This window comes from Hypomesus transpacificus, chromosome 14 (assembly GCF_021917145.1).
Source record: "Hypomesus transpacificus isolate Combined female chromosome 14, fHypTra1, whole genome shotgun sequence".
Lineage (NCBI taxonomy): Eukaryota > Metazoa > Chordata > Actinopteri > Osmeriformes > Osmeridae > Hypomesus > Hypomesus transpacificus.
The window spans coordinates 6692139-6718487 of NC_061073.1; the positions used below are offsets into that span (position 1 = coordinate 6692139).

Here is a 26349-nt window from a genome sequence, read left to right on the forward strand (position 1 = left end):
TCAGGTAAACTGACTCAAATTTGGAGTGCCAATCCTAGAGACTGACTATAAACCATAGGCGTTAATTTTCTATTTAAAAACAGATTTACACAAATACATTTTGCAAACACAAAGCCAGTGGCCACTTACTCATGGAAAAATCAACTCTGGGAGCTGTAGCCTGTACATCTATTAATCGGCTATTGACAACCTCTCCCTTTTCGGTTGTAGCGTATGACTGGAGCTCTCTCTAGCGCTACCAGTGGACAATCAAACCTACACACACACCTCAAGACACACTCGCATATCTCATTTCTGAGTTCTACTGTAAAATAGATAGCTGACGAAGTCTCGGAGCTCACAAATCTTTCAGATTTAGTCTAAAATACTAGCGATAGTTTAGCAGTCAATCTGAAATTCAACATGGAGTCTCCTCCAGATCCAGCAAGCGACCCGGGCAACAGCGCTTCAGAGCCGGCTACCCCGGTCAGGGAAACCCCGGTAAACCTGGAGACGCTCCGAAAAGCGGACCATCCAATTCCCATTCGAAGGCAGACCTGTTCAAGCACCAATAGAGGTAAGCAACTGACCGTTCTCATTACATGAAAAATATTGATTGATCACCGAACGGTTCAAACTTCAAAACGAATTCATTGCCTGGAAGACTTCATGTGGCTCTCCAATCAAACCTACCCTCAAAGAAATTGCAGATTATGTTAAAAATGTTCCATTGACCTAACATAGGGCTATATGTCTGTCTTATCATAACAGTTTTGTATTTATTTCACGGTGGCAAATGTGTTGCCGTAGTGCCTTGCCGTTCAAGCACAATTGATAGATTTAGCAAATTATGATATCTTCATTACAGATAAAAATCTGGCTGTAAGTGACCGTAGCTCACAATCCACCAGAAGTCCGCTACCAAGTTATTTGCTGATTACCGTACACATGTTCACTTATTAAGCCTGTCAGCGTATGTGGCTACACGTTGTGAATATGGTAACCTACAACCGTGATGAACTTTTAGAAACTGCATTGAACAGACAAATATCGAATGCCATTGTATTTTATTATTGTATTTGGTCTCACTATCATTTACTCCCCTGAATGTAGGCCTATTATTTCGTTTTTTCACGTGAAGACGTCTGTATTTGACCGGCTTGCCATGTAACGCGCGCCAGGTCAGACACATAAAAGGCACATCAAATTATGACTATACAGACATTTTGGTTATTTATTTCAGTTAAGTCTACTGGTCTCGTGTAATTCATTTTACCAGATGATTACCGTCCATGTTGTACAATACAGCAGAGGTTAGCCACACCCCCTACAGACAGCTTCCATTCAAACAGCTCTTCCAAGTTCAATGAAAACATTTCCAGTGTTATACTGCTGTATGCAATACAGTTCTATGAAAAAATTACATTTCAGACGTAACAATTATTCAATGGTTTCTGGTTTGTGAAAGACATTCTCAAGACTCTTTCTCTAGTAAAGGAATCCTATATTTAGAGTCTTATATGGTGAATGTGGAATGTAAGCGGGTTATGTAACAGGTTTAGCCATAAACAGAGGCGCGCCAGAGTGAGGGAGAGAACGAAAATCGTTATAATTTCACTTGTGAGTTCTTCAAATATCCAATTTAAGACAAAATATGTGATACTGTGATCAAAACGTGTACAGTTGACAGTGTGACCGAATCACTTTACAGTTTGTGGCATAACGGGATTGTTTCACTTTTTAACAACTTCCTATCAAAGCTCGGTTATGTAATAACAGGCAAAGGAAGTTATAAAATAATTGTTGCAGTCCAAAGCTTCTCAGGGTGTTCTTTTTAAAGAAGTCTGGTTTCGAGACACTGCTAACCTGCTGACCCACATTCACCCCCACCCATTTATGCATAGTTAAAGTGTGTCTAGAAGAGAAAGTCAGGAAAAAGGACGCCTTTGCTGTTATGTAACGCTGAATGGGCGAAACAAGTCAGACAAAACTTTAAAGAATGCTTCAAGGAATCTTTGCTTGCAGTAAAACTTTTCTCCCCCGGTTTTCTCTAAATACTTCTTCCTTAATTTTTTTAGTAAAACAGTATTAGGCTACTTTTATAGAAACATAGAAACAAAGCTACATTTGATCAGATCGGACAAACCAGAGGAGCCTTTTTAGCATGTTAATAAACATGAATGCTCTGTGATAGTTTTCTTTCTGTGTACAATAATCCACACTTATTGTCCATTCTAATATGCACCACCAATCTATTGCAGGATTGGAATAAAGTGAAACAATAAGAGAATGTGGCTAAACATTTCATGACACATGACACAAGGCATTTTCAGGATTACAGTGCCACATTCAGACATCTATTCTTTGGCAGTGTCTGTTTTGGAGGATGCACGTTCCTTATGTAGAACATTTACTGCTTTAACCCTGAGCACTAATACCCCTTAAGAAATAAAGTCTTACTTTAGTAGAAGCTCCGCTGTAAGACCTAAGTGGAAAAAAGAAATGGTGTTGTTTTCAAATTGCAGGATTGCTCAATTTTACAGAAGCAAATTTGGAAACAATCAATATTAATAGATTGGTTATGTAATTTGACAGCCTCTGCAGAAGCTTGGTTGAAGGCTCAGAATTACATATGTAAGCTCTGAATCTGCAGATGTGATGAGAGCTTTGGTGCTCAGCCCTGAACCATGCACATCTGCTGGTGTCTGTGTGTGTTCATCAGAATTTTGAGACCTAAAAAGTTGTTATTAAGGGACAAAGGTAATAATTGTTAGTCTGTTAGTCTGGTGCTGTGCAAAGGGAGGGGTGATCATGTGCTGTTTGTAAACATAGTGTGTGGATAGTTATCTGAAGATTCCTTTTTCACAAAATGGGCCTGAGATGGCAGGATTGAACATGTGGCTGACAACATTGTTGTTTTTTCTACACTGTACACCCTTCTGTTTCTATTCCCATTCAATAGTCTGTCAATATTACTGTTCTTAAAGTAGTGGTCTGACCTGTCTGAGGAGTGAGTGTCAGTACAACACTTAACAGCCTGCTCTCATCTTAATTCATCACAGCATGCTTCCTATTGCTCATAATTTCTACTGCTACATATAATGGGTCTGAAAACACCTTTCAGCACGCAACCATCCCCTTCCTGAACACCTAAGTGGACTTTTACTACCAGAGTCCATCAGCTGTACTTGGAGCCGGAGTGGCAGCATGTGTTTAGGCTGCTCTGACAGAAGACGGATGGGGCGCAGGGAAGCATAGGCCTCCAAACAACGTTTTTCACAAAGCCTCAGAAAGCCCCGAGCTGGCATAGTGCTCACACTACTCCAATGGACAGCAACATTAGTGAGGCTGTGACATTCTCAAATACCAGGGATTAGACTTCCCTGCTCGCTGAGGAGGACCAAGCAGCAGGTAGCCAGACGCCTGCCTGCCATCCAGACAGCCAAGGTAGATCCTGGAGAGCAAAGTGTTTGGGTCTCTTACTTCTTGGCAGACAGCCCATGACATAATAATGGGGTCTGTCCCTCCTTGATTTGAATACTTATTTGTGTCATTTGTGTTATTTGTTGCAATGCTTTGTGTTAGCTTTAGTCTAAGGCCCACTATAAAACAACCAGGTTCACACTAGCCTTATCAAGGTCATTAAATCAGTAAGGAGTCTGTTGTTCACATAGCCACCGGCAAAAACTGCCATCTAAAAATGGGTTTGCTGGTTGATTCAGGCATATCGGACTTACTAGATGTAGTTTAAACCTCTGTCTCACCTCACTTTACCTTACCTTCCCTTCTCTTCCTTATAAAGTTAAGGTACAACAGATCATTCAAAGAGTTTGTGTTGAGCGAAGGTTGTTGTTTGTCAGATTCAAGTAATATTTGTTTTGCGGATAGGATAACTAAGGCGAGTGTCTACTATGCTGTTTTATGTGGCATGTTGCTGTCAATAGAGATTTGTAGGAGGATGCCTACAGACTACATTGGGACTGCAGTGGTTCCTCTGGTCCTCAACCTACTGTTATTTGTACAGTACACCACCACGTGTACCAGACATTTCCTCCTATTACCTTCACTCAGAAATGTTCTTAGAAAAAAATGACCCCTTTGGACTCCATTATTATCAAAAAACACAAACATCTGGAGTTGTATTATAAATGCAAAGCTCACAGACCTCAGAGTTACATGTTTTAAGAAAGAAAAACTACATTCAGAAAAACGCTTCACTTAAAAGTTTGTGTGTCCTAAAGTTTATGAAGATAAGTTTGTTTGACCCAATTGACTGTATTGATTAAACATATACTCCAAGTTTATCCTTCTGGGGCCATTTATTTTAGAGTTTTAGAGTCACCAGTGGCTCAACTGGGCCTGGCACGGAAGTCAGTGCTAGTGACAAGAACCAGATTTTTATGCAAGATCTCCAGTGGTGAATGACAGCTCAGATCCATGGCCCATTTAGAAGTTAGTTGCAAAAAAAGCCTGAATAGTAATGAACGGAATACTCTAGATGCATTATTGGAGAGTGTTAAAGGACTCTAAATTTAATGTGGTACACTGTGACCCAGAGTAAGTAGCATTGCTGTAGAGTTGTAGTCCGACAAGAGTAAGCCAGTACTGAGCTGTGAAGTGGGTCCCTTGGTGGAGGCCATGTGGGGGAAGGTGGTGTAAAGGGTCTAAGGATCATTCAAAGGAATTCTTATGTCATATCCAGGGCCAGGCCTGTAGCAGTTCCAATACCCTTGAGGATATGTAAAGAACTTGAGCAGATATACATACTCTAAACACTCAACAAAATGTAGTGAAAGAAAGGTGACATTGATCAGTAGCTTTATTTTCTCATCTGCAAGTTATCAAGTATTGTTGCATGAAGATTCTACTGCAATCATTTATTGTGTGGGTAAGTCTTACAGGCAGGTCATGCTGCAACCAAAACCAAACACAAATCCCTTTTTCGAAAGCAGAATGCTGATACTATATGTGTAGAGCATAGAGCCCCTCCCAGACATTACTGTTATTACAGTAGAGAAACAGCTAGGTGTGTAAAATCCATGGTCAAATCCATGGTATTTCAACAGTACACCCAAGAGACACTTAACTGTTGTTATTCTGCGTGCTTACTATACTCCAGGTGAAACAGTTCCCATGGTGGACATGTTTTTATGGACTGTGTCTAGAGTGTGGGATGACTGAGGTCAGTCAAAAAGAATGGAAAATGTGTATGAAGTTCTGTCGTCTGTAGGACATGTAGAACACACTTCTGAGGCTGGGAGGAGAATCATGTTTTTCCCCACTGGTCCAACTGTCTCTTCTAATTGATGTGGATATTGTGCAATATTGTCGCTGCTTTTCCTCCTCAAACATCCCTTCACAAGATGTTAAATATGGTTGTAAAAGCAACTATGGAAATTCAAAGGGGCGTCAAAAAGTAGGTCATTTCAGTAACTTGACTTGACATCTTCTTTGTCCCAACAGACCAGTTTAGTTGCATCTTTGTATATTATATTCTCTTTTTCTGCAGTAGATTGTATGTCTGTGTGCAACACTGTAAGTGTGCTTGTGCCTGTGGGTTCACGTGTATGTAAACGTGAAGACTGCTGAGAGTCATATATTAATAAAAACAGTACATGTACAGGTTAAGTGTTGGCTATTATTTGTTTTGATATGCCTTAACACAGCAAAACCTGTAAGATTTTGTCTAACTTTACTCCTTCCTACAGTATAACTCAATTAGTGTAATAGAAGTAATAGTACATACATAAGAATGGAATCTCCTGCTCATTTCTCTGTTACCTAAAATAAACAAAAAAACTTTTTTAAACAAAAAGATTACACAACTTGAAAATAAGTGTAATTTCTACCAATTTGATTATTTATATCGAGTAACAAGCGAGACCTAATCTCATAAATAAGAAAGCGAGTGATACAGATCCCATTCCCTCCAGGTATTGCAGCCACTTAATCGAATTAGCTCTGCTCTCAGGCTTGACAGATTCTTCAAACACCCCTGGTGACTTTTGAGTGCCGATTACAATCAGCTACTATTTTCAGTGTTTGATTAAAATCATGTGAGGTTGGACAGAATCTTTTAGAGTGCAGAATCAACTAATTATTAATATATTTGGAGTCCATCTCTTTAGCTTTTTTTTGCCAATTACCGAAGGCCAATGAACTGGAGTGGTTAAACAATACCCACAAGTATTAATCATGTTGAATCACATTGGATGTGAAACTATTAGCTAGATCTTATTTAAATATACAGTGCCCTCCAAAAGTATTGGAACAGTGAGGCCAATTCCTTTATTTTTGCTGTAGACTGAAAACATTTGGGCTTGACATCAAACGATGAATGTGAAACCAGAGATCAACGTTTCAGCTTTTATTTCCAGGTATTTACATCAGGATCTGATGCACAAATTAGAAAATATCACCTTTTTGTTCCAACCCACCCATTTGTCACGTGAGCAAAAGTATTGGAACATGTGACTGACAGGTGTGTTTTGTTGCCCAGGTGTGTCCTATTACATACATTATTCAATCAATAAATACCACTGAATGTCTACACTCAGGTTCAGATTGGGTAAGATAGGTTTTGTCTATGCAGACTGTATTCAGAGGTGAAAACAACATGAAAACCAGAGCGCTGTCTTTGGGTGAAAAACAAGCAATTGTGAGTCTTAGAGAAGATGGAAAATCAATCAGAGCCATTGCAGAAACATTGGCCATAGCCAGTACAACCATTTGGAATGTCCTGAAGAAGAAGAAAACTACTGGTGTACTAAGTAACAGACGTCGAACAGGTAGACCAAGGAAAACATCAGCAGTTGATGTCAGAAACATTGTGAGAGCTGTAAAGAAAGACCCTAAAACAACTGTTAGTGAGATCAGCAACAACCTCCAGATGGCAGGAGTGAAGGTATCACTATCTACTGTTCGCAGAAGACTTCATGAACAAAAGTACAAGGGCTACACCAGAAGATGCAAACCACTCATTAGCAAGAAGAATAGGAAGGCCAGGCTGGAAATTGCCAAAAAGTACAGAGATGAACCTCAAAAATTCTGGGACAAAGTTTTATGGACTGATGAGACAAAGATTAACTTTTACCAAAGTGATGGAAAGGCTAAAGTTTGGAGAAAGAAAGGAACTGCTCATGATCCCAAACACACAAGCTCATCTGTGAAACACGGTGGAGGTAATGTCATGGCTTGGGCTTGCATGGCTTCTTCTGGGACGGGCTCATTAATCTTCATTGAGGATGTAACACATGATGGCAGCAGCAAAATGACCTCGGAAGTCTACAGAAACATTTTGTCTGCCAATTTAAGGAAAGATGCAACCAAACTGATTGGCAGAGCCTTCATCATGCAGCAAGATAACGACCCAAAACACACTGCCAAAACAACAAAGGAGTTCATCAGGGGCAAGAAATGGAAGGTATTAGACTGGCCAAGTCAATCTCCAGACTTAAACCCTATAGAGCATGCATTTTACCTGCTTAAGAGGATACTGAAGGGAGGAACCCCACAAAACAAACAACAACTGAAAGAGGCTGCAGTGAAAGCCTGGGAAAGCATCAAAAAGGAAGAATGCAAAAGTTTGGTGACGTCAATGGGTCACAGACTTGCTGCAGTTATTGAAAGCAAAGGATTTGCAACTAAATATTAAGTCTTATTCACTTAAATATGTTTTAAGTATATCTGTTCCAATACTTTTGCTCACATGACAAATGGGTGGATTCAAACAAAATGTGATATTTTCTTAGTTGTGCATCAGATCCTGATGTAAATACCTGGAAATAAAAGCTGAAACGTTGATCTCTGGTCTCACGTTCATTATTTGATGTCAAGCCCAAATGTTTTCAGTCTACAGCAAAAATAAAGGAATTGGCCTCACTGTTCCAATACTTTTGGAGGGCACTGTATCAGTAGTTAGGGGCATATTGTTCAAGGACGGGGGTCCTTACTGACCTTCAGACTTTTTTCATAGTACAGTAAATGCAACATTAAACATTGTATGCACTTGATTTCATAAACAGTATACTGTATATCTGTGAGCCTGGACATATCCTTTATAAATGTTAAACCTTGAAAACTTTGTCTGTGTTGGTGGTCCCTACAAAACAACAGCAGTTATTTAAACTCTCACAAATATTTTATTTCATTGGCTGTGGATAAATAGTGTTGAGAAGAATTGATTCTTATACTGAACTAATGCTAAGAAATACATTTTTAAACAATTTTTGCTGGTTCATATTTTCAACAACGATCATTTTATCCCTTTGTTATCTCCCTAAAACAGAATTTGAATATGAATAAGCTACTAATGAATATTTGATTGTTGTGCATATGGATTGATTGCTGTACGAGGTGCAAGACAGAGCGTGATGAATATGTGTCAAAACTGCTGAGTTGAATTGTGGCAGACACTAAGACTTTTTGTACCATCTATGGAACACCAATCATGTTCACATCTACAGACATAAGTTTAGAGGTCTTATTGATCAGCATTTGCTACTTTATTTTCCTAATGTCGTACTTAAAGACCAATAATTAACACCATGTCGGGTTATTAAAAGCCTATTTTTAAGTGACAGACAGAAATAGATCCACCGAAATAGGATGTTGGAAGTCTTCAGTCAATGTTGAGGATGGGGTTGTACAGATAACAGATCATTCTTGGCATACCAATAAGGCTTCTCATTTATGTTCAGATTTTGGAGTGGAATTCTGAGGCTTAGTATCATCATGCTGGTTGACCGTGAACATACTGACAGATGGAAGTTTGTGTGTAGGAAAGGACATCTTTATTTAAGGGATTGCGCAGGAAGTGTTGATTGCTGATTGTTGGTTATCTTTGCATTGGGTCTGTCAAGCTAAGTTGATTTCATTTGTCTGTCAAAAAGTCTAATAGAATTGGTGAAGTTGTCATTATAGACACATTGAACTCTGTGAAATCTTTTGACTAATTCACTTAAATGTTTAGATTGTGGTTGTTTGTTTGGACCGTTTACTTGATTGATAACATATTCAGATAAAGAAAGATTTTTAATTATGAAAGGAAATTCATTTTGTGTCATCCTGCATTAAACAAGTTTTGCATGCAATGCTCATTAATTGCTGCTTGCTCCAGAAGCAATGTTTGGACTCTTACCTGGCTTTGCGCCACAGTGTCTTCTGAAAGAGCCACTTCATCTTTGTCAGGGACAGGTGGAAATTTGCTGCACAGTCCTAATTGGACAAAGTGCCTTTCAAACTCAAGCCATCACTCAACGATAAGATTATCAGTTAGACAAGGTGTCAACATAGGTTTCTCTCTTGCATGTTTTCTCCTCACCATCTCCCTCTTACTTCTTTTCTCCTTTCCTTCCTCTTTCTCTTTTAGTTTTCTCCCTGTCTCCGAGTGGCACAGGGGCAAAATAACATACAGGATTTGTTCCACCAGAAAGACAAAGGTTACTTCAATATGTACAGGATGCATGCATAATGTACTGTACATTTAGCTATAATGGCAGTGCTATTAGAGCACTAACATGACTCATGTTTTCTGTACAAATGGTAGTGTTTATTCTGCAGTGAGTCTGCAGTGTACTGTAATAGGCTTAAACATTTTACAGATGGACTTACCATAATTATCATACCTGGTACCTGGAACTTACCATGCTATCATCTAATGGTTTTGCTTGACAATCCAGCAGTGGTGATGGATGCATGTGGATATATAAGGAAGAGATGGTTCATTTAGGGAAATATATCTGTTGGAATATCAAGTTCCCCAACATCTCTGATATCTAACAATTGAAAAGTGAGTGCATGAACAATTTCTATCAGGTAAATTGAATAGCAAACATATTGACATCATTGTCTAATTGAATTGCAAATGCTATAGCTCTTCCTTGCTTCACTGTGTATTTGGTCCTCTAGATTAGCACAGACACACTGCATTTCCTGTGCTGATCTGATTCCAGGCAGGAGTGGACAGGAGAGATTGATGGCGGTGTCCCCAGTCAGACAGATAACACCTGATTCTGCCTGCAGGGGGGTAGTCTAGCATGCTCTTCCACCAGACCTCTCATGCAGAGTGGAGTGTGTTGAGGAGGTGAACCGTTCTTCCACTCAATGCAAATGCAGGGCCACATTGAGTGCTGATCCTAGAGCGACTGTGCCAACACAGCCCTGGGCATTCGGCTCCTCGTGATCCATGCATCAGACACACCTGGGAGAAAACCCACACAGGCTAGAGGGTCATTTGTTGAGTTGTATCATGCATCAGAACACACTCGCACATACTGACATGCGCCTCCATGCGCTCACACAACTACAGTACACTCACAGATAACACAGGTAAATATTCTTCGTTTGTTAAGGAACTGTGGTCCTGAGAACACACGGGTGACATTCAAGGGGAATGTGTAAGTAATTGTCAGTCTTGCCTTGTCCCATCCCAAGTCTTTTGAAAGAAAGAAGCTACTCTTAATTCCTGACCTTTTGGTATAAATGGTATTTTGAAACCATTTTTTCAGGAAAAGGTATCATAAAGCAAACAGAGATAATTTGCTGCATGGGATTTTGCAGAGGCAGAGACTCTAGCGAGACTTTGTGCTGGGGCCTCTGTGTGTACACCTAGGGCATTGCTCTGATTTATCTCACAGCAGTGTTATCTTCACAGTTTGATGATGCACCACTCTTGTTTTCTGACCCTGACAGTTCTTGGAAGGCTTGCCTTGAAAGCCACTCATTTGCCATTTTACCTGAAAAGCTGAAAATATCCACTGGAAGTGTTGGAGGTTTGAGATGGACCTAAAAAGGCTACAGGTGATATACACCCTGTATCACCTCACCATTTTAGATTGGACACGACAGTTATGTTTGAGATAAAGCTGTTCTATGTAGTTTTATTTTCTCGAAAATCAGGCCAAGGAAAGGGTGATGTTTATTTCTAGACTTTATTCCTAGCTGATGTTTATACAGAAAGCACTACAGAGAAATGCACTACATAGAAGGCCATTTTGCAATTGATTCCTTGGAACTAGATTTTTTTTATGTTAAGAGTCCTTTATTATAATAGCATTATCCGGCTGAACATTTTCTATGACTGAACATATTTTAACAGGTTGCTGTAATATTACAAGTATTGATGCAGAGTGCGCAGAACATTCCAAGATACCTTATGTATTCAATGTTATGAAGTCTAGCACAAGTTCACCATGTGAGAAGCAGATGGTGAAAGACTGCTGTATAATAGATCTCAATATTAACTGTAGAGCATGCTGGGAGTGTTGGTGGATGGCACACAACAGAGTAAAAGAGAAGCAGTGACCTTCTGTCTCATCATTTACCCCCTCGTGCCCCCCACGCTGCTATCAAATTACTTTGTTTTACCCAATTAAAGCAGCCGGCTGGGCATCAAGCAGGCTGCCATTTTTCGCTCACCTGAACTCATGTGACTTCATCGTTCTGTCATTGGGAGAGATGAGCGTCAGTGGGTGATTTTGGCATGGCAGAGGGCTGCCTCAGACCCTTCCGTTTTCACTGAGATTAATGTAGCGATCCTCTGGTTGGAGGAAATCTCACTCTGCACCACACTGGTCTTGCTCACCTGCTCCCCCACTAGTGTACTGTACACTTACACACCCTCAGCACCAGGAAAAACGCACTGGGTTTGCATTTTACGAGATCTTGTTTCACTGCTCAATTAAAATGTTAATGAGTGAGATACACTATGTGAGGTATCCTGAACTCAGTCCACACTGTAAAGGTATCATGTTGTTTACCAAGATGCAGCTTGTCAGAGCAAGCTAAACATGTCGTAACCTTTTGTGGCTTGATGATAGAGGAAGGCGGCACAGAGAGACAATACCATGGCAAGGGATGAGTGAGGGACTGGGAGGTGTGGTGCTTAACAGCCATACGAGCACAGATTATGTGCTTGAAGGGGCTGAACCCAGTGCCAGCAGTGACAGTTGGGCTGGGAATTGAGTGTGCCTAGGCTGTGCGGCTTGACTGTGCTTAGAGACACCACTGGGTCCAGGGCTCATCTCTGTAGTCCTCCTCCTCCTCCCACAGACGTATTGTGGCCAGCCGCTCTCCCCGGCCCACTGGGATAACAAACAGGCCCCTACTTCTGCTTGATGAGGACTCACTAATGGCTGCTTCTTTGAAAGCCGGTGGGCTTGTTTGAGGAGGAGTGTCTTTGACTTCCATTCCAGCTTGGCTTGGCTGAGCATTCGTCAGGCCGCCTGGCTTTGCTGTCCTGCCCACTCGACGGTCCGCCAAGGGGCTCGAACGTCTGTCATTCGTTTGTCATTTACTTTCATATGGAAGTTGATGATTTACCAATAAAGAGCAAAAATAGTTTTTGATGATGCCCATAGACATATGGAGAAGGCATTGTCACGGTAGCTCGTCTTTAAGCAGCTAGTTAGGCTGTAACAGAAAAAGAAGAATATATATTTATATATACATACTATATATTTATTGATTTAATTTAAGGCAAATTTCCATCTCATATGCTGTGCACATTTTATGTATTACATTGAATGCTTATTTTGTGAAGATGGTCCATGATGGGAGATGATCCATTTGTCCAGCCTGTCCTACAGTGTAGAGCAGCCTGATGTCTTGCTGCCCTTGGCCTCCAGCCTCAGTGGAAGTCAGAAAGGGATGGGGTCAGTGCCTCCAGAGGGAGATGCTGTTCCTCCTGCCCTCCTCGTTACCAGCCCCATTCCTGCTTCTGGAGACTCCATTAGAAAGTTGGAGATGTCCTTGGAAGTCCCCTTTCTCTAACTTCTCTTTTCTTCATTCTCTCTCACTCTCCCACTTGCTCTCTTTTTTCACTCTTGAAACTAGGGCGGAGGTCATAATGGCGAATTTGATGTAACAGCCGATCTGCTTCCATGGAGCACCTTGTCAGCTCCAAACAATAGGTTTGCTTGAAATGTTATGCGGCATAAAGAATGTTCGCATATTCCCTGAGAAATGTCCTCCGCTGGTCATTCCCCAAAGAGACGAGAACATTTGTCTGCATACATTTTCAACAGTTCTGGCCCAATAGAAAATGGAGGTTGAGACCAAATGAATTCATTTTACCAGCTTAAAGTACTGAATCAAAGTTAGTTCAACATGCATTATGAAAAAGCAAATGTATGTATGAGGATCTTGTATTTATGGTTCATTTAAAAAGTTGGGCATTTGGACAATATATAGTCTGTTTCAGCCAGGCTGGTACTGGCTGTGTGCTGCCCATCTTATTTTGGATGCTGATTTAAGCTCTTGCTCTAACCTATTGCATAACATTGGAGCTCTTAGGCCGAACATGAAGACTGCGAAAAGTAACAGATGTTAGTGGTTGCATAATGGCAAGAAAGAGGCGGCCGACTGTGATGTTGTACAGTGGTGTGATCAAAAGGTTTTAATTTAAGCTGACCCCTCTGTCTCAGTGGTATCCCAAGGCTGGCTCACGGCTGGAGCTGACAAAACACAGGCTCTCATCATTGCACGGGACTGAGGACGAATGGACACGATAGCAAATCATCTCTGAATATGCAGCCCCATAAGGGCACGAACAAACACGCACAGTATTGTGTAGGATAGATTTTTAGTTGACACGTTAAGGGACTCGTTGAGCATGTTTCCGACCACTTTTGCAAAGATATTTTGTCTTATCATATTTTGATTTCATTGATAGGTTGATTATTTAAAATATACATGTACCTTCCTTTCATATCTATGTTTTTATTTGTAGAACACCACTGTAGCTGTTTTAAAAATCATTTCTTAGCTAAAGGAAATATGAAAAAAGCTGTAAGAGGTGTGATAATACACATCTCCTACCAGTCAGCAATACTTGGCAGTCTTCATCTCAAATTAAATTCCTTTGGATATGACATTTTAATTGGAACACTAGTCCCAGTAATTGGACAAATTAGAGAATGTCTGCTGGGGGTAAGGTAGGCACTGGAAGAGGTGATTTGGAATTCTCTATTTAGAATTGGAATTCACCATCTCTGCTGTGTTTAATTTGTGTTGCAGTCTGTGAGTGTTGGTGCACGGGTTGCAGTAGTGCTGGAGGTCTCAAAGGCACTCAAGGCTCACATTGTCTTCATTAAAAGCGATTAAGGGATAGGTCAATTTAGTCTGCTTGGCTAGCTGTGTATATCGTCCTATGAAATGTCTTCATCTGTCTGTGGGTTTGGGTAGGCGCTCAGGCAGCAAATATGAACAGTCATTTTTTTATGCATGTTTGCATCTCTGATTACTGAGTCAGTGCGCCATCTTTTTATAGGTTGCTTTGTTTTGTTCTACAGTAAGGCTCTATATGCATGTGTGCGTTTGTATTTGTGTGTGTGTGTGTGTGTGTGTGTGTGCATGTCTGTGTGCGCATGAGCTGTGTACGTTTGCTGTCTGTTAACTGATTAGCCACTGTCTGGTTAGCAACAAAATACAGTGTTCCTCCTGCAGTATTTTGTAAGCAATTTAACCATGATAGAATAAACATGAAGTTAGTGTTGCTTGATTTCACAAACACATACCGTTGAATCATTATTGAAACAGAACAATCAATATAATTATTTTCAAAATGTGATATTTAACATTTGTCATTGACACCAGTGATTTTGTTCTGTCCATAGATTTTATGTGCAGATTACTTATACTTACCTTTCAGATTAATGGAGTCATTCGGTTATCTGAATACAGTAGTGTACAGTTGACCATAAGGAGTTATGGCATAGGAATTATTTTAACTACATTTGTTGCTGTCCAGAGATAAAGTTTATACTCTTTAACCATAAAATGTGCATTTGATTGTTCATGGCTAGTTGGCCACCTGACGGTTTGGGCATTTGGTAAGGTTAAAAAAAGGGTGCCAGGTGGGACCAGGTGTAGATAAATGTTGCCCCATATGTCATTCGATTAGAGAGGAAATTGCATGTTAATCTCACACAAGGCTAGAGATCTTTTCAATCCAATCAGTTAAATTAATCGAGCAAGTACTAGTTACATTATCCGTCGACATAGTAACAGGAACCCTGTGTGATAATCATCACAGGTACCCATTGAAATGTATATCCAATGTGCTTATTGAAATATTGTGTATTTGCTCATTTTGTGTCAATAAAGATACCTGTGAGAGCCTGAAATTATGAGAATAATGCCGTGTGTAGTAAGTCCTAAGCACTTACCTCAATCTTTCCATGTAATAATGGACGTGGCTAGTTCTGGTTTAGTCTGCACTTCTATTCAAAATCCCCCCAAAACTGTTCCTAATATTATTGGCACACCAACTCACATAACCACAGCTAATTCAGTACAAAACTAGCGTTGTGGTGGTCCTTTAAATTTAATTTCTTTTGACAAACCATAGCACACCACATAAAACAATGTTTTTTCATTAATTAAATTGTTTAATTGTTTTAGTTATGTTCAGTAACTCTTCATCTCTTAGTAAACCGAAACAATAGAAAACGTTAATATATAGTACAAAGAATATATGAGTGTATTCCCTCATTTTAAACATTGTTGTAGAGGTCAAAGTCATGAACTCTGTATGGTGCTGTCATTCCATAGGTGTAAACCAGGGGGAATCTTTTAGGATGTGTTATAAAGAACAGGTCCATGGTGGATGCATCGGATTTGTAAAGGGGAACCCTGATTGGATCTCTGCATGCCGGAGCATGGCGGGAACAAGGAGGATACGAGGGTAAGGAAGGAGAGGGGCTCCTAGACACAGGGGCCGCAGGGAGAAAGTTCCCCCATGCTTGTCAGAGTTTGAGGAAGTTGAGAATTGATGGAGCCCACAGGCAGGCCTGCTAATTTTAGTTGAAATCACCTAAGTGGTTTGGCTAATTTATGCATCCTCCTCGGTCTCACCCCCTGGTTCCTCTCTCTCTCTCTCTCTCTCTCTCTCTTGCCTCCCTCTGCCTCCCCCTCCCTCCAAGATCCGTCCACATAGCGTGAAGGTACCAGGAGGTGACAGAGGGAACAGAAGGGTATTTTGTGCCCAGCCGACTCGGAAAGTGCTACTGTAGGTGGTTTAAACTCTGGTAGTACATTTTGATTCAGTTTGACCCTTAACAACAGTCTGGGTTTAATGATGTATTATATGACTTATGTCACTTAGCATTCACTCAGGAACAAAATGCTCTGTATCATCTCTTGTTATTTCTAAACTCAAACCGCAGTGATCAATTACGGGAAGTAGAACAGAAGCTTTTTAACCATTTAGCATCTCTTACTAAAAGAGTTCAAAACAGGGAGAACAGACTACTTGTCTGATTACATTGTGAACTTGCTGGTGAAGAAATTGCCAGTGTCAGATTTAGAAAATGTGTGTCTTTGCTTTAAAGGCCCAGAGCATAGAAAGGCACAAAGCTCAAATGGCATGCTGGAACAGTCCTTCAGGAATTCAGTAACAAATCTCACCTTCTCTTTATTTCTTGAATGTCTTTAGACATTCAAGCTTATAGAAAATGAATTTAAAATGGCCATGAACTTTAAATTGCCATGAAGGTGAAAGGTCAGTATAGATTAGCTGAATATTTTTCTTCCCATTAATTAAGATCCTCTTATACTCTTTGTAGCTGCTTGTACTGTAGGTTCTTTGGAAAGAAAGCCCTTGGAATTCAAATGGGCAGATAAGAGTAGGACCAAAATCCTTGAAGGGGTCATTTTGAGGCTAATTAGTCAATTTGTTTTTTTGACTTCCTGAAGTTTTTAGAGACATTATGGTCATGTAATGTTCCCCTTACAATACAAAGTAATTTATTTAGTTTAGGGGTTTGAAATATATTGTCAATATACCTGTGGTATATTGCATTGAATTGAATTCAGATCTTCAGATGACAAGTGAGGAGATGGAGCTTGGCAGTATTATTTAGCAAGCAGCTCTGTATATTTGTAGTGGTAATAACAGGGATGGAAGCAGAAAACATACATTAGGATATGGAGTATCTACTTGTTTCATTTAGTTGTACGTAAGAACTTCATGAATCACTTGGAAGCAACACTGAAGAGGGAAAGTTAGGCTGGGTAACTGTGCTAGTGCAAAGTTTCTTTAGGCAGAAAGAACAATGAATCTCTCAACAATTTATGCAACAATTATAAAAAACGGTTAGATCCTCAGTGTTTCATTTGCAGTTTCATTTTTCATGTGACACTTGCTTTTTAAATAAAACATATACTGTAATACTGTCTCTTCATAAAAATGGTTCAGTTTTAAATCATAATATTTGTGTTAATTGATGTGTAGTCAAATGTACCTGAGGAAAATATAATGTGTATAAAACAAGTGGTTTTAGTTTTGCCCGGAGAAGGAATATGGAAAGATAAATTATATCCATAAATCTTTTAGGATTTCACAAAACTTTTGTATCAGATATAAAAATTATCTCTGCATGATGTCTGACCATCTATACTCATATCATTTAAAAAAATCATTTTTCTGGAGAGAAAATATATTTGTAGACTTGTGTGCGAGCCAGCAGTTTTTGGCAGAAGGAGTGTGGGTTTTATGTGCCAAGCACCTGGTCAAACTGCAGACAATAAGGGGCTTATGGATTCCCTTTATCCCTGGACATGATGATATCTACAATGTCAGAACTCTTTAAAGAAACTCTGAGGGCACATTTATTAAAGGCAGTGTTTTTGGATTAAGTTACATTATGTTGATACTTTTAGCAGCATGATCTGCCAAACAGCATAAACAGCATGATCTGCCAACGACAGGGAACCTGACCTATGCCACTTTTCTCAGTATGAAGTTGATATACGTGAGTCAGTGTACTTATCGGAAGAGGATGCTGTATTTAAGCTACATTAAACGTAACAGATTCCTGTAGAAAGAGTAGAGGGACCTGCTTGAGTCATTTAGTGATGATCTAATAATGAGTTCCACAGATGGGTTTGTTGGCTGGAGTGCTCTGCTGAGTCCACTGTGTAGGCATGTGGTAGAGAGTGTCAACGTGTCTCCCGTGCAGGATCAACTCCAAGCTCTGGGAATCGATGGCGTCTGCCAGACACGCTGGCAGTCCCTGGCCCCTCTCGCCTGTTCTACCTGGGCTGGAGACCAGCCAGGGTTAATTATAGTGGAGCTCCTGAGTCTTGTGTCACTGAGGATGGCAGACAGAATATTGTCATACTGCCATGTCCTATACTGCAAAGACAAGTGGAAAGACACACTCCTCTGACAGAGTTTGTGCATGTTCACTCTATTGCAATCACTATATCCACTAACAGTAGCAGAGTTTAATCTCTGGGGTCTAGGGGGTAAAAGACTCCAGTGAGATAAAATGTATGTCCCAAAGACATTTGGGGGGATTTTGTAGCTGTTGTAAAAAAAAGGATTAAGATGCTGTAGTCAATTTCTATTGCAGATCTTATTTTAAAGTATTTTTCAGTTTAAATAAACTAAATGTATGAATCGTTGTATACTGTACAGTATATATCTCCTGTTTTTATGTATTTTTTACTCAAGAAAGTCTTGTCATGCTGGTGTACACTGCCCTAGAAAGAAAGTACAGTTTGTGTTGCCAAACTTTTCTCCCTGTCTAGATATTTTTAAAATGCCCCATTTCCGCCATTGTTGTGCCATTGTTTTGACCTTATTCGGAACCATTTCCCCAAGTCAAATTAGCTTTCAAATTCAAAGAAATGTACTAATGTAATAGTTTGATGGTTATGCCTCTGAAGTACGAAGGAATGGGAGGCCAAGCCACCAGGGTTAATAATATTCCTCCTCTTCAACAAGTACCTTGGGATCCTTTGTGTCCTTGAAATCAGACGGCATCTTGTACTGGGCAACTACTGTACAGTATCAGGGTTACTCTGCAGCACTCAGGGGTGAAAACTGTCTACAGTGTCAGAGCCCTGATCACATACTCTCAGACCTGCTCACTCACCACATTGTGGAACTTTACCTTTCTTATACCGATAAATGCTGATGTAAAGAATCTCCTATATCTGCTGTATCAAATCTGAATCTCACCTTCATAGGAAGTATCGTTCCTACTTGAGTTGTGACCAATGAGGATTGCTACCGTATCTACTTCTCTTTTATACGTTTTTACATGTGGACTTACTTTCCTTGCAATCAATTGTGCGGTAATCTTCCTATTGGATGAGAAACAAGAGCAGTAACTGCAACAAATCAATAGTAGCTGATCAGTCTTTTGCAATTGTTAGCGTGAGAACTAAACTCAGCCTTCATGCAAGTCAATGAGCACCTGGAGCGCTTGTCCCAGAGGCTGCTAAGCATGTATGGCAAGGGACTACCTACTCTCTGCGGCTAGGTCTCACAACCCGCTTTGATAGGACAGAGTCTGGGAGGCTTTGCATGGAGATGTCCGGCCCCCCGAGATAGCATGGATCTTACTGTGCCCAGTCCATGGAGAATAGAGGTGTTACAGACAACAAAAAAGGTGAATGAGAAATTCTGGGTTGGGGGATTATGATTTATTAATCTACACTCCTTAAAATTTCGAACAACCTCCTGGTGTCACAATGCACACTCTAGGGAGTAATCTCAATGTACAGAACAATTCAGAAGCTATGTGTTTCTGTCTTCTTGAACAGCTAAAAAGGGCTAACAGTATATCAGCACAGTGTGGCCAGGGGACAGTGGGAAAACAAGTATTGTTTTCCCACTGTCAAGATGAGGAGGGCATGAGTATGACGCTTTCCCCCCCTAACAGCTCACAGATGGTTTACTCCTCAACATTGATTGGTGTCAAATGCAATTTGGCATCAACTTGGTGTCTTTTGTAATGATATTGTCATATTGTCTTAATTATCATTGCAGGAAATGCATTTTGAAGCTAACATTCTTCAAAATGGTATTAAGCATTTACAGAAGCTGCTCTTTCATCTCGGTACTCAAGTGAAAAATCATTGTACAGTATATTGATCTGATTAATACGTAACAGCCTATAGGTCATAAGATATTAGGCACAACCTTCATAGATCCCTTAATCATATAATGATTACAGTTCATTCAAGTCCCACCTGTGAGAGTACAACCACCAAAAAGTCAAAGTCAACTGTTCTGGTACAGCAATGGCCTTAGGTGTATCTTCCTACTGTGGAGATTCATCCACAGGAGAGAAACATGTTGTCTGCCAGACATTTCTTTGGCAAACTTTCACTGCTTGATTTGGCTCTGAATCTGCACTTAGCATACCCCGCCAACAAGACTGTAAAAAAGCCACATTGTTGAAGCACAGCCTCCAAATGCTGTCAGCTTGTCATCACATATTCTGTCCCCTTTGAAAACTCACAGGAACTGTTTTAGTGTTTTTTTTTGCACTAAGAGAGGTAGATTGAATTAGCTTTTACACTTTATTAATTGAAAGAATCATTGGAAGATGATCTGTGAATAAAAACATAAATATTTCAAAATGCGAAACCTCATGAAGTTAAATAAAAAGTGTTTGTTGTGGCCTGAATGTTTGGATATGCATACCACACTCTTTTTATCTGATGTTAAATTACACAAGCGCTTCAGAGCCATCATCTGTGAGCCAGATCTCACTCAGGCTCCATATGCACTCAATTAATATGGCCTGTTTCCCCTTGGTACTACATAGATGTCACTTAAAATGTATTTCTTTGGGGATTGCATAGATATCTTTAACATGAAAGCCTTCCATCATTACAACATGTTGTGGTCTGGAGTCTGGTCTGTCTAGCAGCTGAAGTAGAATGTGATGCATTTTAACAAAACCACAGCCATGTGGTGCAGGGACTGTGTGTGTTGTTTGTGTGTGTGTGTGTGTGGCGACAGTGCGACTCCTGACTGACTGCATTCATACTACAGTGCATTTCAATAAAAAAAAAACTGAATTGAAATAGGAAATTAAATTATGAAGCAACATGAAACGGTTATACACTGTAATTGATATTGCAATTGAAACGTCAAATATATCTACTGTACCACAAAACGTATAATGTTCAAATTTGAGATTTTTGTGTCCTTAGATATCTGCACAAACATAGTCAAACTTATTTATTTATTCAGAACCTACTACCTACCTACATGCTAATGTCTACATTGTAATTCCCAATTGTAGCTGGTAGAATCTCCAGGCCTACTATGGACAGTCATGTCATATTAGATATTAGATTTGGAAGACTGTTCTATTAACACTTACACATTTGAAATATTTCACCCTGTGGCACATTGTGAAGTGATCTGCTTGATTGAATGTTTCTCTCTAACTCGCTGCCAGGGATTTCCTCTAAATTGCTTTGTGAGAGTGCTACAGAACAAAAGCTGGCCTTCCGTCCATTAGAGCAGAGTAAGGCGGCCATCCTTCACCTGGCAAAGTTTGAGAAAGGACACCGTTGCCTCTAGTCTACTTCGTAGAGTGCAGCGCATCTCTGCCTTGGGAGACAAAGTTTGCGTTTGAAGAGTGGACTGAAGGGAGGGATGGTTAAATGGGACGGGGTGGGCGGACACGGACACGAGGATGTGAATAGACGGTCTAAAATAAGAAGTAGCCCCTTGGTCAGAGTCGTGGCAGATGGAGGTTCAAAGAATGAAATGATGCCAGCATTCTTTGTGCCGTCCACTGCCAGCAGTGCACTCTGTGGACCGCTAGAGACCAGGACAGGGCCAATGTGATAAGACAGCTGCTTTACTCTGTAGTCCAACCTCTGCAAGGTCACTTTAGACCAGCAAAGGAGTTTTCCTACCATCAAACTGATAATAGGACTTATCAAGACCCTGAAAAAAAAGATTGATTACAGACAAATAAACAAAGGATTTGCAGTAAAGTATAATACTTGAACTTCTGCATTGATGCAGCAGGATATTCGATACAAAAGTACTGAAAATGTCAAGGAAAGTTTTTGATAGGACCCTTTGTTTTGGGACAAGGTTTTAAATTAATACCTGGTTGTAAAAGCAGGAAAAAAGTTTTAAGGTGCTAATGACTTTGCCTGTCCCTATGGAGCTGCTACTCTGTTGTGGGGAAAAGTCTGTGTGTGTGTGTGTGTTGTGGAGTGAGAGCAGTGTGGGATTCACTAGTTAATAAATCATGCCAGATGAGTTTATCATAGAGATACAGAGGCTCCTCTGGGTCCCTGGCTAACACAGATGATCTGGAAGCTGGTACAACCGTACATCACATGATGAAATGCCATTGTCACATACATCACTTTTATAGCCTCTAACTTTTTAACTTCATTGCCGTCAACTGGGCAAACTGAGTGGCTGTATGTCAAGTGTGCTGTCACTGAGCAATACGTAGTGAATTAAGGAGAAACCTTCCAAAATATCACATTAGACACATTGTGTTTCTTACTGCTACTGCTGTTCTTCTGAATTAAAGTTTTTCACCGCTTAATCCTTTTGGATTATCCTCTGGCATCAAACATTAATTATTCTTGTTTACTGTTTAGCTTCTTTAACTCTGTGGATTCTCTATACTACAACTTACAGTATCTTCCTCAGTGTTGCTTTCACAGAGACAATGATGATCTCTCCAGTGGGCTGCAATTTTCTGATCTGTATAAAGCTTGTGCATCTTTAGTCTTCTTAGATAATATTTTTTTGATTGAAATGTATGACCGAATGCTGCAATCCTATCAACCACAAGCTGAGTGTTTTTAATAACATTATCACAATCCATTTACAGTATTGACTTATTAATGTTACTGTGGAATTGGTTGTCTGTTTCAAAATGTACCTTGTAAGGTGCTTAAATGGTGAGGAAGCCAAACTCTTTCAATGACTTTGAAGGCAAGAACAACCGGTGTTCCATTCCTCCAGACCTTCTCTAAGGGAATAGAAGTCAGTAACGGCTATCTCAGCTAATGACTTGGGAGAACAAACCCTGGTCTCTTAACATCTAAGACTTATTATTTTTAGCTCTGGCCAATGCTAAGCTTATCCTTCTTACAGGAACCACTTTTTTGTGATATCAGATGTGGAAATTAAAGCAAAATGACTTAAGGGGAAGATTGGCCACACTGCAAGTAGGCTACTCTGACCTTCAATAAAGCTAAGCTTGAAATGTGTATATTCCCCCCCCCAATTTCCCATTTCTTTTCAAATCAATTCATTTGTAACATGATGGCTTGGCATTAAGCGCTGTTCCCCTTTGATTATTGTCCCAGACGACTCTGAAGTCCATTTCCCTTTGTTAATCACTGGGATTCATACATGATTGGATATTGGTTGCTAAGTGAAACATATTATTCTCTTTTTAATATATATAAAAAAAGAACCAACAAATGTTGTAGCCAATCGGAGGGCCAACCACAAAGTTCTCTATGAATTGTGTCTGAAGGGAGGAGAGCATAATATTCAAGTTCCCACCTTTGCCCATCAGAGTTGGCCTCTGCTGTCTCACTCCACAGTTCTGCTGTCTTTTTGTTTAGATTTCTACTCACATGAGAACAGATTATTAAGTAGGCATGTCAGGTGGACCACAGACCGAATGCATTTTCAAACATCCAGGGTGTTTTTCTGACTGATAGGAAGGAAGTGTTGATGCATGGCTGTCACCACTGTTAAAGACTGGGCCCGGGTTTCTTCTCAGACAGTGTCACACTGACAAGCACACCACACAGCAGCAAGTATCAAACATGTGATTTTTAGTTTTAGGTTGTCATCTTTCATTCACTTCACTCAGTGTTTTCACTTAGTTGTATCCCTCTGACAACACAAATTCGCAACACCTGTGCGATATTCGTTGGGCGTACTCTTTAACTGCCTAGCGAAATAGTAGTGCACCCATTTTCACCTCTGACTTTTAGTTTAGCACAGCTCAAAGTTCTTCAAAGTAAGTCTAGAATGTTTTTCACTTCTTCTAGTAATGAGATGAAGTGCAATACAGAAGGAGAAGAAATCTCAAGATGCTTTTCCAGGGGGCTTTGGAATACATTTGGTAAAATGTTTATGATGCCAAAGACCAGGGCTGGCTTCTCATTAGCTGATATACTCGATGCAAGTTATATAGCCTCACTAGTCTTTTGGGTTAGTCTTCAAACGCTCCCATATTTATACCCATCAAATGGTAGTGACTGCCTGTGACACCCTTGTGTGCATTCGGGGAACTAGCTTAGTTAAACGCTGCAGAATAAATTCAGAAATCTGAGCTAAACTTGACGAGATCAAACACACTGGTGAATGTACAGACGCTGGCCAGTGTTCTGAGTGTGCTGCATAATTCATGCTTTCCAACATGGGGTGCCTAATGAGAGTCTGGTGTCTGTTTTTGGATTTGGAGTGGTGGAAGTCTCAGTGTGACCCATACTAGATAAGAGCAAAACAGCCTGGACGCTGCGCTGCACTGAGAGTCAAATTCAAGGCACACTAAGTTCATCAGTACTGTAATTTGATAGGCTTTTGATTTCATTTTCCAGAATGAGAATCGTCTCTGTTTAAATAACCTGTCATGTAATTTTTTTATTTTTTTATATTTAATTATTTTGTCATCCATTAAGTTATTACTTGGAAGTGATGCTATTTTGCACTTACAAGTTTAACACAGATAAACAGTTAACTGTACATGATTCCTAGTGCTTCATTGGAGGGATGGGTTTTAAGTTTTCTCCACAAATTAAATGCGGTTTCTTGATATATGGCAGACTTGACACTTACTCCAGAGGGTTTTTCTCGCATCAAGCAGGGCCTGTGGTTAAATGCAAAGTTTACCACTAGCATTGTAATTAGCCACTGCAACAAAATAAGGATTATCCCTCCAGGGGGTGGTGGTTTGAAATAAGAACTCAGACAGAGCCTGAGCACCAGAGCCTGCCATTAAACACCACACATCCCTTGAAGAGTAGCAACGTGCTATAGCTGAACATGTTGTCTTCATTTTGGTATCAAAAGTGGCACTAACATATTCAGACTGAAGGGCCTCAATTAGACACTTTAAAACTCTGTGTAATTGGTGTCTTAGATTGCCTGTGGAAGTGTAGTTGCCACTCACAGTAATGGGGCCTTGCTCTGTTTCTGCAATGCTGTGATTATGAAGGAGAGCTGTGGTTCAAAGGTACATGTGTGGGAGAGACTATGGCCTTGTCTCGTCCCCTCTCTTCTACAGTCCGGTGTGCGGAGGGGCTGGATGAACACTAGGCCAGGCTGTCCGACAGGGGTTACGGAAGGACTAGCAACTAATACCTAACTGTGCAAAACTCATACCTTCACCCACACTTTACAAAACAAATCTGAATTTTGCACACAAGTTTTGTTCTTGTGAATGAGAGCAGCTTTTTACTGTTCTCGCATTTGGACTTTTTTCTGCCTGAGTGCAGAGAGGTATACTGAAACACAACTATCTACGTTTCACTCATCCATGAAAGGGCTCCGATTGGGCCTGTTTCTCTTCTACTTTTCTTGAGTTGTGTTTTCTGAGCTGCGTCTGAGATAGGGCATGTCTTGATTTTGAGCGCTGCTGTTTTCCAGGCTCTTTCCTTCTAACAGGATGATGGTGGTTAGGAAACAGATATAGTGCAGAAATAGTGAGACACAGGAAGTGTGTGCAGGAGACAACGTGGAGATTTCAGCAGTCAGTCTCCCCGTGACTCATGTTGTAATGGCACATGTCTGGCACCTCTATTCACAATTTGCAGGTAAATGGTGCTAATTAGAATCAACAAGAACGGGTAAATGAGCTGCCTTAGTTGCTATCCTCATAGCAGTGGGAAATATAGAACTGCTGAGGTTCTGAGAGGTGTATAAATTCACTATGGATTAATGTCGCTTTCCAAGTTTACAGTGAGTTAAACTGTGCAAACATAGTACACATCATAGACACCTAGCCCTATTATGATAACATCCTGCTCTTTTCATCCCTGAATGTTTCCTGTGTTAGTAATAGTCCTGTTAGTTGCTTCGACAGCGGGTAGGCCCAGCCACCCTCCAATCCAAACACGTCAGCTCTGTGATTACTTTTCCGCAGGCACAAGCAGCCCTCTGTTAGTTACTGAGAAATAAACTGTGTGTGTCAAAGGAGACCCCTGGCTTCACCTCCACGTCACCCCTGCCTCCCCCTCAGTTGTAGGAGCTCCACAGCATGACTGGCCCGGCCCTCCCACGGGCAGCCCAGCCAGAGAGCCCAGGAACCCCAGAGCCCGTGGCTGATGTCCAGGGTGAGGGGACTCGTTACAGACACCCTTTTTAAAGAGTAGCTGGGGGTCCATCCCAGTCGGGGGTCTCGCCTGTGGATCAGAGGCTGGGGCTTGTCTCCATGCCGCCACGCTGCCCGCCTTTATGAATGTTTCAGTGGATCTACTGCCTTGTGTGAAGTCTGCCAGGAGAGGTCTGCTCTGCTCTCGTCTTCCAGCTCCAGCAGCTCTTGCGAGCCTGCCGGCATGCCTGCCAGTCTGCATACTTGCCTGCCTTCTTGCCTTGCCTGCCTGTCCGCCATTGAGGCTTGC

At 40.6% G+C, this 26349-nt stretch overlaps 1 protein-coding gene across 2 annotated transcripts in view; it reads left to right on the top strand.

Moving 5' to 3' along the window:
• Positions 1 to 240: 240 nt before the first annotated feature.
• Positions 241 to 26349, top strand: part of roraa (RAR-related orphan receptor A, paralog a) — a 160715-nt gene continuing 134606 nt past the window's right edge. For both annotated transcript variants that reach the window (XM_047034161.1, XM_047034163.1), the window contains exon 1: positions 241 to 556. In XM_047034161.1, the coding sequence (XP_046890117.1) occupies positions 403 to 556 (154 nt within the window). In that variant the 5' untranslated portion in view covers positions 241 to 402. The remainder of the gene's footprint in view (positions 557 to 26349) is intronic.